Raw genomic sequence first — 15,338 nt, 5'->3', positions numbered from 1 at the left:
GCAGCAGTTATTCTTGACAGACACGTCAAAAAGCTGGACATCAAAATCCGCGACTTACAGAACGATGGCGTTCTTCCTAATGATCCGCCTATTCCATCTCTTTTCGGCACTAAAGGCCAACTTCGCGATCCTACCAAATCAATACTGTTTAACGAACCTGGTCAGGCCGACGCGTATCCCTCTCCTCTCAACCCGACATCCGGAAACGCGGCCTTGCCCGCTAACCTGCTTCAACGACTAAACAGTGCTGCGGCGGCTGCCGCTGGGATATCTGCTACGGGTGGAACAGGTGGAAGGAGTTCCGCCCCGGCCACCCCTGCAGCCGCCTTACATTTTCAACAACGCCATCGTGAATCTTCTGCTGGTGCGACTGAGAATAAACGGCGAAGGCTCAATGCCTCTATAGGGAATTTGCCGGCGGCCCCTTCTGGTCTTCGTCAATCATCCTTGGGCCCTGGCACGCCAAAAGGTGGGACCCCTGGTGCCTCCCGTGCCGGAAGCGCCGGACCTAGGGCGACGGCTGTAACAAAGAAAGCAAGTATTAAAAAGGTCGCCCCTCATCAACAAGTGCGAAAGATCAAAGCCGGTGCCGCAGCTACAAAAGCTACCAAGCGCTCATCGAGTGGAAACGGTCGTTTAAAAGCTGTGTCTGCTAATGCTGGTTCGCGAAAGAGGTCTCCCGCCTCGGCGACAAGCGTCGTCGAAGAAGAGGATGAATCTATGCTTAGTAGCGCCGATCTTTCAGACTCTGAAAATAATGTTTCCCGCCGCCAGGCTGGTAGGGACTCTGACGAAGAGATGGAGGATGAAGAAGATGAGACAGGAGAGGATACCAAGGTTTATTGTACTTGCCGGAGTGTAAGCCATGGGGACATGGTTGCCTGTGACAATGACAATTGTCCGTATGAATGGTTCCATTGGAAGTGTGTAGGGCTCACAAGGGAGCCACTTGGAACATGGTACTGCGAGGAATGTCGGAAGAATTTGGGCAAGTGATTATCATTTGTCCTTCTTTTTTCTTTTCTTTTCCTTTTTTTCCTTTTTTTCCTTTTTTTCCTTTTTTTTTTTTTTTTTTGTTTTTTTTTTTTTTTGGGCAATTGACAGTCCGGCTACTGTTCTTCTGCGGATTGTCATTAACATGGGATGACGAGTTATGATGACCAACATCTAATTCATTCATGATATATTTATTTTATTAAAGTGGTCAAAAAAACAGCTCCATGTATAATAATCCAGTACAGAGTACATGTCATTCATTTGTTCTGGGCATTAGACCTGACACTGCCCAATAGTTGTACAAACATCCAAAGCAAAATGTCAGTGTTTAAGTGTGAAACAAACTCCGACGCTATGCTGTATATTTGTGACACAAGAATATTATATCAAACTTTTTTTTTGTAGGGCTTTCCCGAGTTTTGTAGATTTTCTGATATCCGACCTAGCCCTGAGTATAGACATCACTAAGAGTTGGGTTTAGTTGTCGTCTCCAGAGAGTAGGCAGGGAGGTAAAAATGAGGAACGGCTAGCATGAGACGTGCGATAACTAGGTTGCAGGTATTCGTGAAGCGAGGTCATATTAGTGTTGATGCCGTCGAATTACACTGATTGAATGCGTTGCAAAGTTGGAATGTGCGGTAGGAGATATCTTCGACCACATGAGTTAGAACGAAAGACGTCCTTGTAACCAATCCTGGAAGTATTCGCAGTTTTCTGCATTGACAGGTCCGCCTTCGTTACAGAGTGAGAAGACTGGGCATCTGCCACATGGCACTTCGGTCATGCCATTACTTCCGAGAGTAAGCTGATCTTGATCGGACGTGTCCTTTCCAGCCCCCGGGGCCTGGAGGCCGAGCTCCCGCTGGAGAGATATCTGATTAGGCTTTTTAACACTTTTGTAAGCCGCTCCATCACGAAGGGAGATTAGCCTGCCATCGTAGCAAAGCATCTCGAGAAGTTGCGCTATACTTCCTTCTCCTAATGTGACAGGAGTCAAGCCTGAAGCGTTGATCGCTTTGGTGATGTCGATTACGGTGGGATAGCCTCCGTATGAGGGTAGATAGGGGATATACTGGGATTCGGTGGACTTCAGGGTGTCGTTTTCTAACTTTCTCTTCTTCTTTTGCCGATCGGCCTTTTCGGTATCGTACCAACTCCTTGCGCTAACCCAACGCTCTATCCAAACACCCAAACTGTGTATAAAATCTGCATCCAAAACACCATCCGTGAACCAGGCTCCTCCAGTGACTTCCTCGCTCGGCTGCAATCCAGCCAGCATGTAGATCTTGCGCTGTGGGTATTTGACATTGCGTACTGATTTGATGTAGTTCTTCGCTTCGAGTGACTTCAAACATCGGTTCATGATAGTCTGGTGTAGATTGGTTCGCGCTTTAATTGTCTTGGTCCAGACGCCCTGGCGGCCGGTGGAATGAATGACATTATATACTAGGCGTTCTTCGGCATTGAGGTTTTGAAGTCTGCGATGAGAGCAAGACGATTAGCTTCTGCTTCTTTGGCTAGTAGCATGAAGACGCTGTGCCCAGACACTCACTTCTCTGCATCTGACTGTTCGACGACCTTCCAAGCAAGCCGATCATCTTTACCATGGAGCAGACGGAACAAGCTCTGGTCCACAAGGGACTGAGCGCATTTCATCAAGAGAGCAACATCGTTATTCGGAATAACGCCCAACCCCAGCAGGTCCTGCTGGTAGAACAGGTGATCGGCAGAAAACCCCGAAATACATTTATCGTAAAGAACCGAGGCAAGCTCATTTACGTCTTTTGACGCTTTGGCCCTTGGGCCAGCTGAAGAGGACGAGGCCATGTCGTGAGAGGAGGTGGATACAATGCTCGAACGGCCGAGCTGTGAAAAAATCACCGGGGCGGCAGAGGATAACTCATAGTCGAATCTCTGACTTTCATCCGAAAACGAGACTGACAACCTGTGTTAACTTGTGTCTCTGATGGTGCGTTAAACAAGCACCTCCAGAAGTCGACAGTCCACTGCCATCAACTCTTTTTTTTATTTTTTTTTCTTTTTTATCTGGTGGAAGTGGGGGGGGGAGAGTATAAGCTTGGAGGAGCCAAAATTTAGCCACGGAGCGATAACAATAAATGTGCGAAACTTTGATCAGGTCCAAAAACAACGATGGAAGTAATAATCCGCCTGTTTAACCCCTACGGAGGGTGCTCGTCTAGATAGTTGCGAGCGCTCTATAGATACAACTACGGAGTATTTATTTGGAGTAAGCTCCATATACATATATATATATCTCCAACCGACAAGCCGCCAAGTGACTCTATATCTGTCACTATTCCGTGCCAGAGATGATTTTAGGATGACTCAACAACTGCGGAAGACATAGCCAAGCTTGCCAGTTTATTGAAAGCGAGGCTGAGCCAGCGAGCGAGCTTTTTGTGTTGTTGTTAACGGCTGCGTGTAGACGGCATTATTTCAAGCAGGTCGATTTGGCAAAGAGTTCAAAAAGGCCAGACGCCAAAGTAGGGGGCGAAGAAGTCGACATGCAAGTAGTTCGCAATGATATTTTGGATTTGGTCGAACATGCGCATCTGAAGCAGGGCTGAATCCGCCCTCATACTGCTGAAAGGTTGTTGATTCGGCATCGCAGATATCCAGTTACTTGTCGTTGAAGCCGCTCATCGGCAACGCCACGATTTTCCTCCAGGAACAAGCAAAATACGGCCTTGATTTGGTCAAAATTCGGAACCCAAAGCGATATATTTTCACGCCGTAGATGTAGCAAGTTGGACTGCAGCTGCAGACTGGGTTCAAGGCGAGTTAAGTTCCGAAGAGTAGTTAACTAGTTACTTGTGTTTGGGTGGCCAGTCCCACAAGCATGAAGTCACCCCCCAAAGCAAAAGTGCTGCTCTTGGGAGAGAGCTCGAAATTTCCAGAAGCTCAGCGCAATACGCTCTTTTCCCACCATCCATCTTCCCCCATCTCCCCGCGTCTCCCTATCCTCTCTTCCGCAAAGCATTACATTTTGGCGCGACATCTCACACGGTCATATTTTGCATTTTGTTCTTTGACTACTCGACAATTTAATTTAATTTATGTCCGCAATGGCCGACGCTCTGAAGGCTGAGGGCAACAAGGCGTTCGCCGCGAAGGACTTCAACTTAGCCGTGTGAGTATTCCAACCCACGCTCGTCCTCCACACAATTCCCTACTGACCGGTTACGAGGCAGTGAGAAATTCTCCGCGGCCATTGCACTCGATTCCAGCAACCATGTCTTGTACTCCAACCGGTCCGGTGCCTACGCTTCCCTTAAGAATTTCGACAAAGCCCTCGAGGATGCCAACAAAACCACCGAGTTGAAGCCAGACTGGCCCAAGGGTTGGGGCCGAAAGGGCGCTGCGATGCATGGATTGGGAGATCTCGGTACGTCCCAAATTCTCTCCGAGTACACCATTCAATCGAGCTAATAGGGTAATGTTAAATGTCAGTCGGTGCCCATGATGCATATGAAGAGGCTCTCAAGTTGGACCCAGCCAATGCCCAGGCGAAATCCGGTCTTGAGTCCGTGAAGCGGGCAATTGATGCTGAAGCTAGGGCAGACGGCGTCGCAGGAGACCCAACAGGTGGCTTGGGTCGGATGTTCAACGACCCGCAGCTCATCCAGAAACTGGCGAACAACCCAAAAACCTCCCAGCTCCTTGCCGATCCCTCATTTATGGCCAAGCTTCAAAAGGTAGCGCAGAATCCAAACAGCATCGGCGAAGAGATGCGTGACCCTCGGTTCCTTCAAGTCATTAGCGTTTTGCTTGGAATTGATATGCAGTTCGGAGCTCCTCCCGAAGGTGGTGCTCAACCCAGTGGACAACCAAAGGAAGCCGAAGAGGATGTCCCCATGCCAGACGCAAAGCCTCAAAAGGCGCCTGAACCAGAGCCCGAGCCCGAGCCTGAAGACGAGGAGACAATTGCAAAACGAAAGGCAAAGGAAGCAGCCGACAAGGAGAAAAATCTAGGTACAGAAAATTATAAGAAGCGACAATTTGATGCTGCCATTGAGCATTATAGCAAGGCATGGGAATTACACAAAGATATTGCCTACCTTACCAACCTCAGCGCCGCTTATTTCGAAAAGGGGGAGTACCAACACACTATCGAGGCCTGCGAGAAAGCCATCTCTGAAGGTCGTGAAATGTTGGCCGATTTCAAGCTTATCGCAAAGTGAGTCTCACAACGCTTCGACCCGTGCCTTTCTCCCTGTGCTGACCTTTTTGAAATAGGGCGTTTGGAAGAATCGGTTCATCATACGAGAAGCTGGGAGATTTACCAAAAGCTATTGTCAATTACCAGAAATCCCTTACCGAACATCGCACGCCCGATATCCTTTCCAAGCTACGAAGCGCGGAAAAGGCCCAGCTTAAGGCTGAGAAGGACGCCTATGTTAATCCTGAGGAAGCTGAAAAGGCTCGTGAGCTTGGAAACCAGAAATTTAAGGATGCTGACTGGCCAGCCGCTGTTGACGCCTACACCGAGATGACAAAGCGTGCTCCTGACGATCCTCGTGGCTATAGCAACCGCGCCGCTGCATTGATTAAACTTATGGCGTTCCCCCAGGCTGTCCAGGATTGCGACGAGGCGATCAAGCGTGACCCAAAGTTTATTCGAGCATACCTGAGAAAGGCACAGGCACTGTTTGCCATGAAGGAATACAACAGGTGCCTTGATGTGTGTACTGAAGCTGCCGAGCATGATGAAAGCGGGTCCAGTGCTCGTGAAATCGAACAACAACAGCAGAAGGCCTTGGAAGCGCAATTCAGCGCGCGTGCTGGTGAGACCGAAGCGGAGACTGCTGAGAGGATTCAACGCGATCCTGAGGTATGACTCGACTACGTCCCTTAATTAAGTTCCTATGACCAAATACTGATTGTGATAAACCTTTAGATTATGGCTATTGTGCAAGACCCAGTCATGCAAAGCATCTTGCAGCAGGCGAGAAGTGACCCCGCCGCGTTGCAGGAGCATATGAAGAATGCTACTGTTAGGATGAAGATCCAGAAGCTGATTGCGGCTGGCGTGATTCGTCTTGGCCGGTAATGTGTGTTTGCTTGCGGGAGAGCCGTCGGGTTCATGTTGACGAAGTGGATGACCTGATGAACGAATAACTCGATTGTGATCCGATGCAGTACGTACGTGATGATTATCTCTGAAGCCACCGATTCAATCAATAGGTTAACCTGGCCCTTAACCCTATTGTCACTCATATCTACCAATGCAGATTCAAATACGCTGCTTAGCCTGGCGTCCCCTTCATAATATCACTATTCGGCGGGAACGCCCGCTAGTTTTGCAAAGCGAGCAGTGTTGCGGACTTTTCAGGCTTCAACTCTTAAATCAATTCACTCCACTCAAAAGTACAAGTTTAATTCGAAGCACTGGCTTTTGCAACTTGCACTATCAACGCTTAGAGGCCAAGATTTCTCATGTCGTAGTAGTGGTACTGTTGGTAGAGTCACCTTGGGCTGTATTCTTCTGCTAAGCATGCTAATGCCCCGTCTGATATTCTTGTCCAGCGGATTGTAAATTTTCTGTTATGAAACATTTTAAGTTGCTATGAGGTACGGAGTAGTTAGCTATCAATTCAATATTTTATGGTAGCATTCGTATCTTTGTGATTAGGGAATTGTTGCCGGCAAGGTCTTCAAATCACCAGCGCAGGTTCTTCATTTGAGTCTTGGATCAAGATTGTGAAACCTCATTAATGATAGTATTCCCAAGCCACCCAGGAGAATGTCGAAAATCGTCTGAATTTTTGTTTATTGAACGACATCGAATCCCGTGCTTCCTATACTCCATAGCTGATCCATGAACGTCTGGAGAGCTATAGTCCGTTCCTATGGAGCTAAATTGGGGCGTAACCCATATGTCACTTGATCATTGGATCCTTTGCGAAGAGAGTCCGTATTGCCAGCTTGTGTTTAGGGCCATGAGGCATCTGATGGTTTCGCGTCATTCAGTAGATCATTTGATGACATATTCGATCACAGCATTAGAACCATCCATGGCGAGGACTATTCTACTGCAAATTTGCTCCTCCAGAAGACTAGAGGGAGAACAAGCAAGTCAGCACTAAGTTCCTCCCTCCCCACGGCATACTGGCCAAGCAGTAGCCGTGCTGGAATGCAGTGGTATGGTGAAGCTCTGCAATCAACTTGGGTGCGGATGTCAGACAATACCGTGGAATGCCTTAAAGCAGATTTCCAACGGGGCAAAAGTTGAGGAAAATATTGACATGAGGGTTATATGTCAATATGTATGGTATGTGGTGGCTTGGTATCAATAAGGCGAGTTTCTCTGCGGTAAACTATGATCGAGATAAGATGGAATGTAACTCATTGGGCCGCAATTCGCGCCTTTTGAGGCCAATGTCATTCAAGCTCTGTTAACCAGTACTTTGTTCCCCTGTCTCAAAGTCAAACTTGGGACTCATGGGTACGGTGATGTTTTGACCGGTCGTAGAATACAGATAATTCGAGGCAAGCTTCGGGTCGCCAGCTTTCCATTTGAAAATACATCTGGCACTGGGAAAAAGAACGAATGAACTTCCAGAATCACTAACATTTGTGGACCAGCTGTCAGGGTTTGAAAGAACAACTCCGCACTGGCCCCTCGAATGTCTTCCGGGAGCTCTTCTGGCATCTTGTTGTTCAAGTTTCTGGTGAAGTGGTGTTTTTGTGTGTTGCCCAAGACAAGGCAAAGACTCACGCTTTACTATCAGCATGTAGTTCGATTGTCCGACACCGGTTTGAAGGTCATTTCATTTTCAGATCCCGTGGGACGGCAGGACATTTCCCATATTAGCACCGCAATAAAGGGCGGGTATGTTGCGGTGTGCGAGTTGCACCAATCCCAGACAAGGAAAAATCGATTGGAATCTGTGTTAAACACCGAAATCAGGTACTCCGTACATAAGTATCTCAGCTTTGGAGAGCGGGGGAGGGAGAGAGCCCTCTCTCTCAATCCAGGCTGCGCAATTTCCTAGAGGATCTGACGCGCAAGAGATGCACAATTGAGTTTGCTCGATGCGAGCTTGCGAATGTTGCGTTCTCCTCCCAGCCACTTCGACCGATCTTTCCATCTGATGGCCATGAGGATGTGTGATTGTGACGCATCTCGCCACACCTCCACACGGACGCAGTCTCTTGGCTTTTTCCAGCGGTTATCGGCATGACACCCCCGCCTCCCTGAAAAGTTGGTGCTCCGAAGCTCCAATGCAATTGCTGGCCCTGGTTACATCGTAATGGGTTCCCTGTCAGCAGCTCTCTCACGAATACGGAGGAGAGAGCAAGAGATTGGGGTTTTAAAATATTCCCTTCATCTCCAGAGATAAATGCTCTGTCCTCCGGAGCAAAGATCTGTTGTGCCAACTGTTCAATCTGCACGTCAGTCTGGGCGGGCGAGCCAAGTGGAGCTTCAGATCCGATCAACGGAGTTTTTTGGAAACATTGTTTAAAAGAGGGCTGGCCACTTGGGAGATGAGGAACTTGCACGGCTCCATACGATCGTTTAGCCAAGAGGAGCTAGTCAATCATCGAGAAGCAAGCGTCGCCGCGTCGATGGGAAGTGGTACAAAACGGGCAACCCTTGTTTTTTTGGGCCTGCATCTGATAACCAGGCATCGTTCGTTTGAATTCTCGCCACATCGCGTGTTCTCCGCAGCGGGAGCTTGTTCCATGGAAGACGGGCAAAAAGGGCGTGACAGGTGAGAAACGATTTTGCTGCTGGCCAATTTTCCGGTCAATGGAACTCCTGTGGAGTCGTAGTGAGATTATGGTAAACTCAAGCAGTTTAGCTCAACCAGACAGACCCCGGCATGTGGACGACCAGTGGCTTGCGCAGGGTGGGATTCCGCTGGTTTCGCCATCCACACGCCGTAAATGCTTTTTTATTCTCGCAGGCGAACATCGCCATTTTTTTGCCTCCTTTTCCGGCTTCACACCACGCCGGCGGCTGTATCTTTCGCATGTATGTATGTACTCCGTACGAGCCCTGTATTGACGCCCCTCAAGAAACAACGTAACTGTGGCTGTGCAGATAGAGTGGGTGCTGTGCACTCCGTATGTGGCTGGAACCAGGTAATATTACGGTCAGGGTGGAGCAGACTTGGGCGACTATTAATCGTTAGCGTAATATTTTACATGGTTGATGACGATTTGGGGTTTCTCCGTCACTTTTTTTCTTTCCCCAGACACAAAGGGGAGACAGGAGTCTAAATAAAAAGAAAAAAAATTAATAAGAGAAAAAAAGAAAAAGCAGAGAAAGCCAAAGGAGGGAGAAGGCAGACAGAGAGATTGCCAAAGAATCTACCCTCCATCAAGCCATCGTTAGAGTGACGGGCGACCTGTCCTCCATTCCTTCGCTAAGCTAGTGAGCTGAAGTGCCCATTTGTCGTCATTTCTTTCTCGTCCAGGTCCGTTGTCAACCATTCCCTTAAAACGCCGGCTTCAGCTCATCCTCCCCGCATAGACATTGCTGTGTAACCACAAAGCTCCTACTCCTGGGAGATTGGGGAGTCCTAGGACAATTGCAGAATTGAACGCCTCAAGTTTAGCTTCATTTCGACTGCAAGACGCTGCATTCGAATGGGCATCTTTGTGTGGTCCAGCCAACCGATCTGTCTTGTGAACAATGGCGCTCGCTGCTGAGCACATTGACCCTCTCAAGGGTGACCTGAAGCAGGAAGAAGTCGTCCAGGCTGCTCAGGACCCCCAATCCAACATTCTCCCAGAGACCGCCGAAAGAATCCTCGTCGAGAAGAGCAGGAAGGCCGGCTCAGTGGCCTACCAATTCGATCCCAATGCGACTCCTGAACAAAAGGACGAGCAAGTTAAAATGGTAACCCGATCATCCCCTACTCTCTTTCGCTCAGGAAGCTCTCGAATTTGTACTTTAAACTATGGAAGATGCTTACAGTTCGCCGACAATTCCACCAGACCGTTCCCACAAACTTTCACCGTGACAAAAAGCCATCTCCGGTTGCTGTAACCACTGATGTCGTACGTACAGCCGGTCCCTTTTGGGTTTTATGCGCCCGATAATTTGTGTAAATGGCTCATGTATTTTTCTAGGTTAACGGCACCGCTGTCGACGGAAAGACACCCACCACGGGGAAGACAGATGGCCAGCTATCGCCGTTGCCCCCAAAGCCGAGCACGGAACTCTCCGAAGAGGAGCGATGGGCGAGAGACCGAACCGGGTGGGCACCCCGCTTTCACATTAAGGAGGACGAGGTGGATGAGGGGGAGATCCTTCTTGACCACCAGACCTTGCTTGAAAGTAAACTAGACGAAAATCTATTTGGAGGTATGCCCATGGACCTTCTGCCGTCTTGACAGTATATTCTCAAAACTGATCACTATGTATTCCATTAGATTGGTATCACAATGCCGGCATCATCGTCTTTGCTTGTCTTGCTTCATGGTTCATCGCTCTTATCGGTGGTGGTCTGGGATGGGTGTTTATCATCATGGCGGCCTGTGGAACTTACTATCGAACATCGATACGCCGTACCCGAAGGAATTTCCGAGACGATATCAACCGCGAATTGGCTAAGAATCGACTTGAGACCGATACAGAAAGTCTCGAGTGGATTAACAGCTTTCTCGTCAAGTTCTGGCCTATCTATGCACCGGTTATCGGTGACACGATCATCAATTCAGTTGACCAGGTTCTCAGCACGGCGACGCCATCATTTTTGGACAGTTTGCGTTTGAAGACCTTCATCCTAGGTACCAAACCTCCGCGATTGGAGCATGTTAAAACCTACCCAAAGACAGAGGTCGATACCGTTCTCATGGACTGGAAATTCAGCTTCACCCCAAACGACACCATGGACTTGACAGCCCGCCAGCTTCGCAACAAAATCAACCCTAAGGTTGTTTTGGAGGTCCGTATCGGCAAGGGCGTGGTCAGCAAAGGCCTTGACGTGATCGTCGAAGATTTCGCCTTCTCAGGTTTAATGCGAGTCAAATTCAAGCTCCAGATTCCCTTCCCACATATTGAACGTGTGGATGTATCCTTCATGGGCGAACCTGAAATTGACTACGTATGCAAACCCCTGGGAGGAGATCTTTTGGGCTTTGATATCAATATTATCCCCGGATTGGAAAGCTTCATCAAGGACCAGATCCATAGCAATATCGCACCCATGATGTATGACCCGAACGTCTTCCCCATCGAAATCGCAAAGATGCTTGCTGGAAACCCGGTAGACCAGGCTATTGGAGTCGTCGCTGTCACCCTTCATGGCGCCCACAACCTTAAGAACACCGACAAGTTCTCCGGCTCCCCTGATCCGTATGCGGTCGTTTCTATCAACAGCCGTACTCCGCTCGCTCAAACCAAAACTGTCCATGAAACTACGAATCCCAAATGGAACGAGACGCACTACATTATTATTACCTCTTTCACCGATTCACTCACTATGCAGATTTATGACTTCAACGAATTCCGGAAGGATAAGGAACTTGGCACTGCAACTTTCCCGATGGAAGGACTCGAAACTGACGCAGAACATGAAAACCTATCCCTCGACATTATGGCGAATGGCCGACACAGGGGAACTTTACAAGCAGATGTTCGATTTTTCCCAGTTATGCATGGAGGCAAGAATCCGGAAACGGGGGTGGAAGAGCCACCACCGGAATTGAACACGGGTATTGCAAAGATCACAATCGAACAGGCCAAGGATCTGGACGGAACCAAGAGTCTTGTTGGGCAGCTAAATCCCTATGGAGTTCTACTTTTGAACGGCAAGGAAATTCATATAACCAAAAAGCTTAAGCGCACGAACAACCCCATCTTCACGAACCCATCAAAGGAAGTCCTTATTACTGACCGGAAAGCTGCTCGTCTTGGCTTGATCATCAAGGATGATCGCGACCTTGTCACTGACCCAATCCTCGGAACCTATCAGATCAAGCTGAACGATATGCTGAAGATGATGGAAAAGGGACGCGAATGGTTTAATCTTAATGGTGCAAAGACTGGACGCGCCAAAATGAAAGTGGAGTGGAAACCTGTTGCTCTCAAAGGTGTCGTTGGCAGCGGTGGCTATGTTACCCCGATCGGAGTCATGCGAATCCACCTGCAAAATGCTAGGAACCTTAGGAACGTGGAAACTATGGGTAAATCTGATCCTTATGTGAGGGTACTTCTTTCTGGAATAGAAAAGGCTCGCACTGTCACCTGGAGAAACAACCTGAACCCTGATTGGGACGAAGTTGTGTATATTCCGATGCACTCTCCTCGGGAAAAGATCATTCTGGAAGTTCTGGACGAAGAAAGCATTGGCAAAGATCGACCTCTTGGGATGTTGGAGCTGTCTGCTGCAGACTACATTCGAGAGGGAGAAGACGGTCAATACGAAGTCGATGACGAGAAACAGCTTCTCTCAACCCCACTGCGTCTGGAAGGTCGTGGCAATCCTAAGGGCACTCTCAATTACACAGTCGCCTTTTACCCAACGCTCAACGTGGCAGACCCTGAAGAAGAAGAGGAAGAAGCCAAAACCAAGCAGGCTATGGACGGCCAGGTGGCTGTGGAAACCAGGAAGAGCATTGATAGTGCGCGGTCCGGAGCCACCGGCCCACCCCAACCAAATGGGGAGGACAAAGCCAACGGCCGCCCAAGCGCTGACACAACCAGGTCCAAACAGCTGTCTAATGGTGAAATGGAAGAAGCTGAAACCCCGACCGAAAAAGTTGTTCCGAAGATCCGTATTACATCACAAGATGTGCATAATTACGGTATGTCCTCGATTGGATGTGTTGCTCCGATGTGGGGTTTTCGTGGTGCTAATACACTCTAAATAGAATCCGGTTTGATTGTTTTCAAGATTATTGAAGGCCAGCTATCCCAGCAGGATGTCCATCTTGAGGTTCTAATGGATGATCATGCGTTCCCATGTTACACGTCTAATAAGGCACGCTCCAAACATATTACTTTCAATGATGGTCAGTACCGTTAACCTTTCAACTTTGAATAATTTGCTCACTTATAGTTTAGTTGGAGATGCCTTCGTTCGTGAACTTGAATTTTCAAAGATAACTCTTCGCTTGGTTGAAAAGTCCGATTCGAAAGGCGATGACGATCACGATGGCGCCATCGCGAAACTCAGCGGTCCGACGCTTACTACACTACAACAATGCTTGGTGCGAAAGTTGACATCGCCTGATTTCCTGACAAGTTGTCCAGCTAACAGTTACTTAGTATAAACCGACCGAGTTGACGCTTAGGTCCGGCGAAGGTGCCGTCAGCAAGGTTACAGTGAGCCTGAAGTATATACCAGTGAAGATGACGCTGGATCCTTCAGAAAGTATCAATAATATGGGCAATTTGCGGGTCGATGTTCTTGATGCCGCAGATTTACCGTCCGCAGATCGAAATGGATTCAGTGACCCATACTGCAAGTTCAAGCTTAACGGAAAGGATGTTTTCAAAACAAAGGTTCAAAAGAAAACGCTACATCCCGCTTGGAACGAGTGGTTTGAGTGCTCTATTCCATCAAGAATTGCAGCAGATTTCAAGGTTGATGTATATGACTGGGATTTTGGAGAAAAATCCGATTTCTTGGGTGGAGCTTCGATTGCCCTGGACCAGCTTGACCCATTCCGTTCACAGGAAGTGTCCATTCCTCTGGATGGCAAATCAGGTGCCATTCGACTGAAGCTCCTTTTCAAATCGGATTATGTGGTACGATCCAGACAAGGCTCTTCCACCTTCTCTGGAACTTTCGCTGCACCCGGGAAGATCGTCGGTGCTCCAGTGAAAACTGTTGGACTGATTGGCGGTGGGGTGGTCAAAGGCGCTTCATTCTTGAAACATGGCATTTTGCGAGTCCGCCACGGAAAGGAAGACTCTGATGCTTCTTCCGCCACCGAGATTGCATCCTCAAGCAATGGTGCTCCTGTTGTGCCAAATGTTGAAGTTACTCCCACGCCTCAAAAAGCCCCAGCTCTCGTTGACAGCTCACCGCCTCCCTCTACAATTGCGTCGTCTCAGCTGCACTCCCGTTCTCGAAGTACCGCCTCCCAGGTTGGGGAAAGACTTGGCTTCGGTGGTTCAGGTGTGAAAGGGGAAACTGGAATGGCGACGTTCACAGTCGTTTCCGCCACTGGCTATCCACCATCCACCAATGTCCGGGTTACGATTAAACAGTCTACCGCCAAGGGATGGAAAGAAGTCCATAAGTCCAAAGCTCACAAGGCGGGCTCAGGAAGTGCAGTCAATTTTGACCAGGCCCAAGAGACCTTCAGAGTGAAGGACGTTGCTGCAGATGTTCAGTTCCAGATCCAGGTCAAGGACCACGCCACCTTCGGCTCAGACCAGGTCCTCGGCGAAGGGATCTTCTTCGTGGACGATCAAGGCTCAAACGCCGGAAAAGAGCGCAGTGTCAAGGTCGGAAACGGGATGGTTAACATCAAGACAACATTCACTCCAGCGGATAACATGTCGATAAGACCAGGGACTTCGCACTCGACCGCCGGGCCAATGGACGAACCGGATAGCCCAGAATCAAGAAAGCCCAGAAGAAGCTTTTTGTCCAAGCGAGTCATCAGTTCTTCTGGTAGTTAAGTTAAACCATGACTGGAACTTTACTGGTGGGGTTCCTTTGCGCTTGTGTTTTGTTATATTCCTGTCCTACCTTTTTACATGCATACATTGAACCGATTCTCGGTCTACAAGTCATTTCGGGTTGGCGTTATGTTGATTATGGTATTTATAACCGATATATACAATTCTCATTATGTTCGCTTCTTTATATAGTCACTGTCCATGAGCTTTCTATATGTCCTATTAATATTTCCTTTTTTATGAACTCGGTCATACAGTACACTCCTGGCCCTTTGGATAGCTAATATTTTTTTTATCTTTTTGCGGAGGCCAAGTCGAGGCTTGATTTGGGCTCGTCCCACTTGCGTTTTGGATTCACCCCAAAATCGAGCGGTTTCTCCTTTTTCTGGATAATGAAACGGCCATGGTTGATAACATATAAGGATTTTTTCTTTTTAACTGAATCTTGGACCTGGCCCATTCATCTGAGGTTGTATCATCTTGATATCACGCACTCCGTAGATGGCTGCTCTAGCGAGGAGGGGAACAGCAGCCGCGAGGGGAAATGAGAGCTAGTTTCCCCACAACACACCCGCGGGTTCCCCGCAGCGCAAACCACGACACAGTGAGGGTTTGGGCGCAACCCGAGGTAAGGCGGGTGGGACGCTGCCGGAGATCCATACAATAGCTTTGCGTTTGTGTTTTGCAGTTTGGCAAATATCGAGAACTAACGAAGAGCGAGGAGAGGGCATCG

General features: G+C 48.5%; 3 protein-coding genes across 3 annotated transcripts; 2 read left to right on the top strand and 1 right to left on the bottom strand.

The window, feature by feature from the left end:
• Positions 1-1,330: 1,330 nt before the first annotated feature.
• RPC34 (34-kDa subunit of RNA polymerase III (C)) lies at positions 1,331-3,039 on the bottom strand. The gene is made up of 2 exons (XM_003071709.2): positions 2,549-3,039; positions 1,331-2,474 (listed from the first exon to the last, which is right to left on the bottom strand). The coding sequence occupies exons 1-2, from the start codon at positions 2,821-2,823 to the stop codon at positions 1,661-1,663; spliced, it is 1,089 nt and encodes a 362-aa protein (XP_003071755.2). The 5' UTR covers positions 2,824-3,039; the 3' UTR covers positions 1,331-1,660.
• Positions 3,040-3,930: 891 nt separating this feature from the next.
• STI1 (Hsp90 cochaperone) lies at positions 3,931-6,600 on the top strand. The gene is made up of 5 exons (XM_003071710.2): positions 3,931-4,147; positions 4,209-4,402; positions 4,468-5,194; positions 5,254-5,848; positions 5,915-6,600. The coding sequence occupies exons 1-5, from the start codon at positions 4,074-4,076 to the stop codon at positions 6,065-6,067; spliced, it is 1,743 nt and encodes a 580-aa protein (XP_003071756.2). The 5' UTR covers positions 3,931-4,073; the 3' UTR covers positions 6,068-6,600.
• A 2,617-nt stretch (positions 6,601-9,217) lies between these two features.
• On the top strand, positions 9,218-15,028 carry D8B26_003819 (uncharacterized protein). The gene is made up of 8 exons (XM_003071711.2): positions 9,218-9,440; positions 9,497-9,865; positions 9,964-10,026; positions 10,099-10,333; positions 10,402-12,777; positions 12,844-12,984; positions 13,037-13,182; positions 13,241-15,028. Exons 2-8 carry the CDS (start codon positions 9,659-9,661, stop codon positions 14,603-14,605), a joined length of 4,533 nt encoding a protein of 1,510 aa, XP_003071757.2. The 5' UTR covers positions 9,218-9,440; positions 9,497-9,658; the 3' UTR covers positions 14,606-15,028.
• Positions 15,029-15,338: the final 310 nt, after the last annotated feature.

This window comes from Coccidioides posadasii, chromosome 2, assembly GCF_018416015.2.
Source record: "Coccidioides posadasii str. Silveira chromosome 2, complete sequence".
In the NCBI taxonomy this organism is placed as follows: domain Eukaryota; kingdom Fungi; phylum Ascomycota; class Eurotiomycetes; order Onygenales; family Onygenaceae; genus Coccidioides; species Coccidioides posadasii.
The sequence above is the reverse complement of the archived record's forward strand: the minus strand, read 5'-3'. Positions and strand labels throughout refer to the sequence as shown.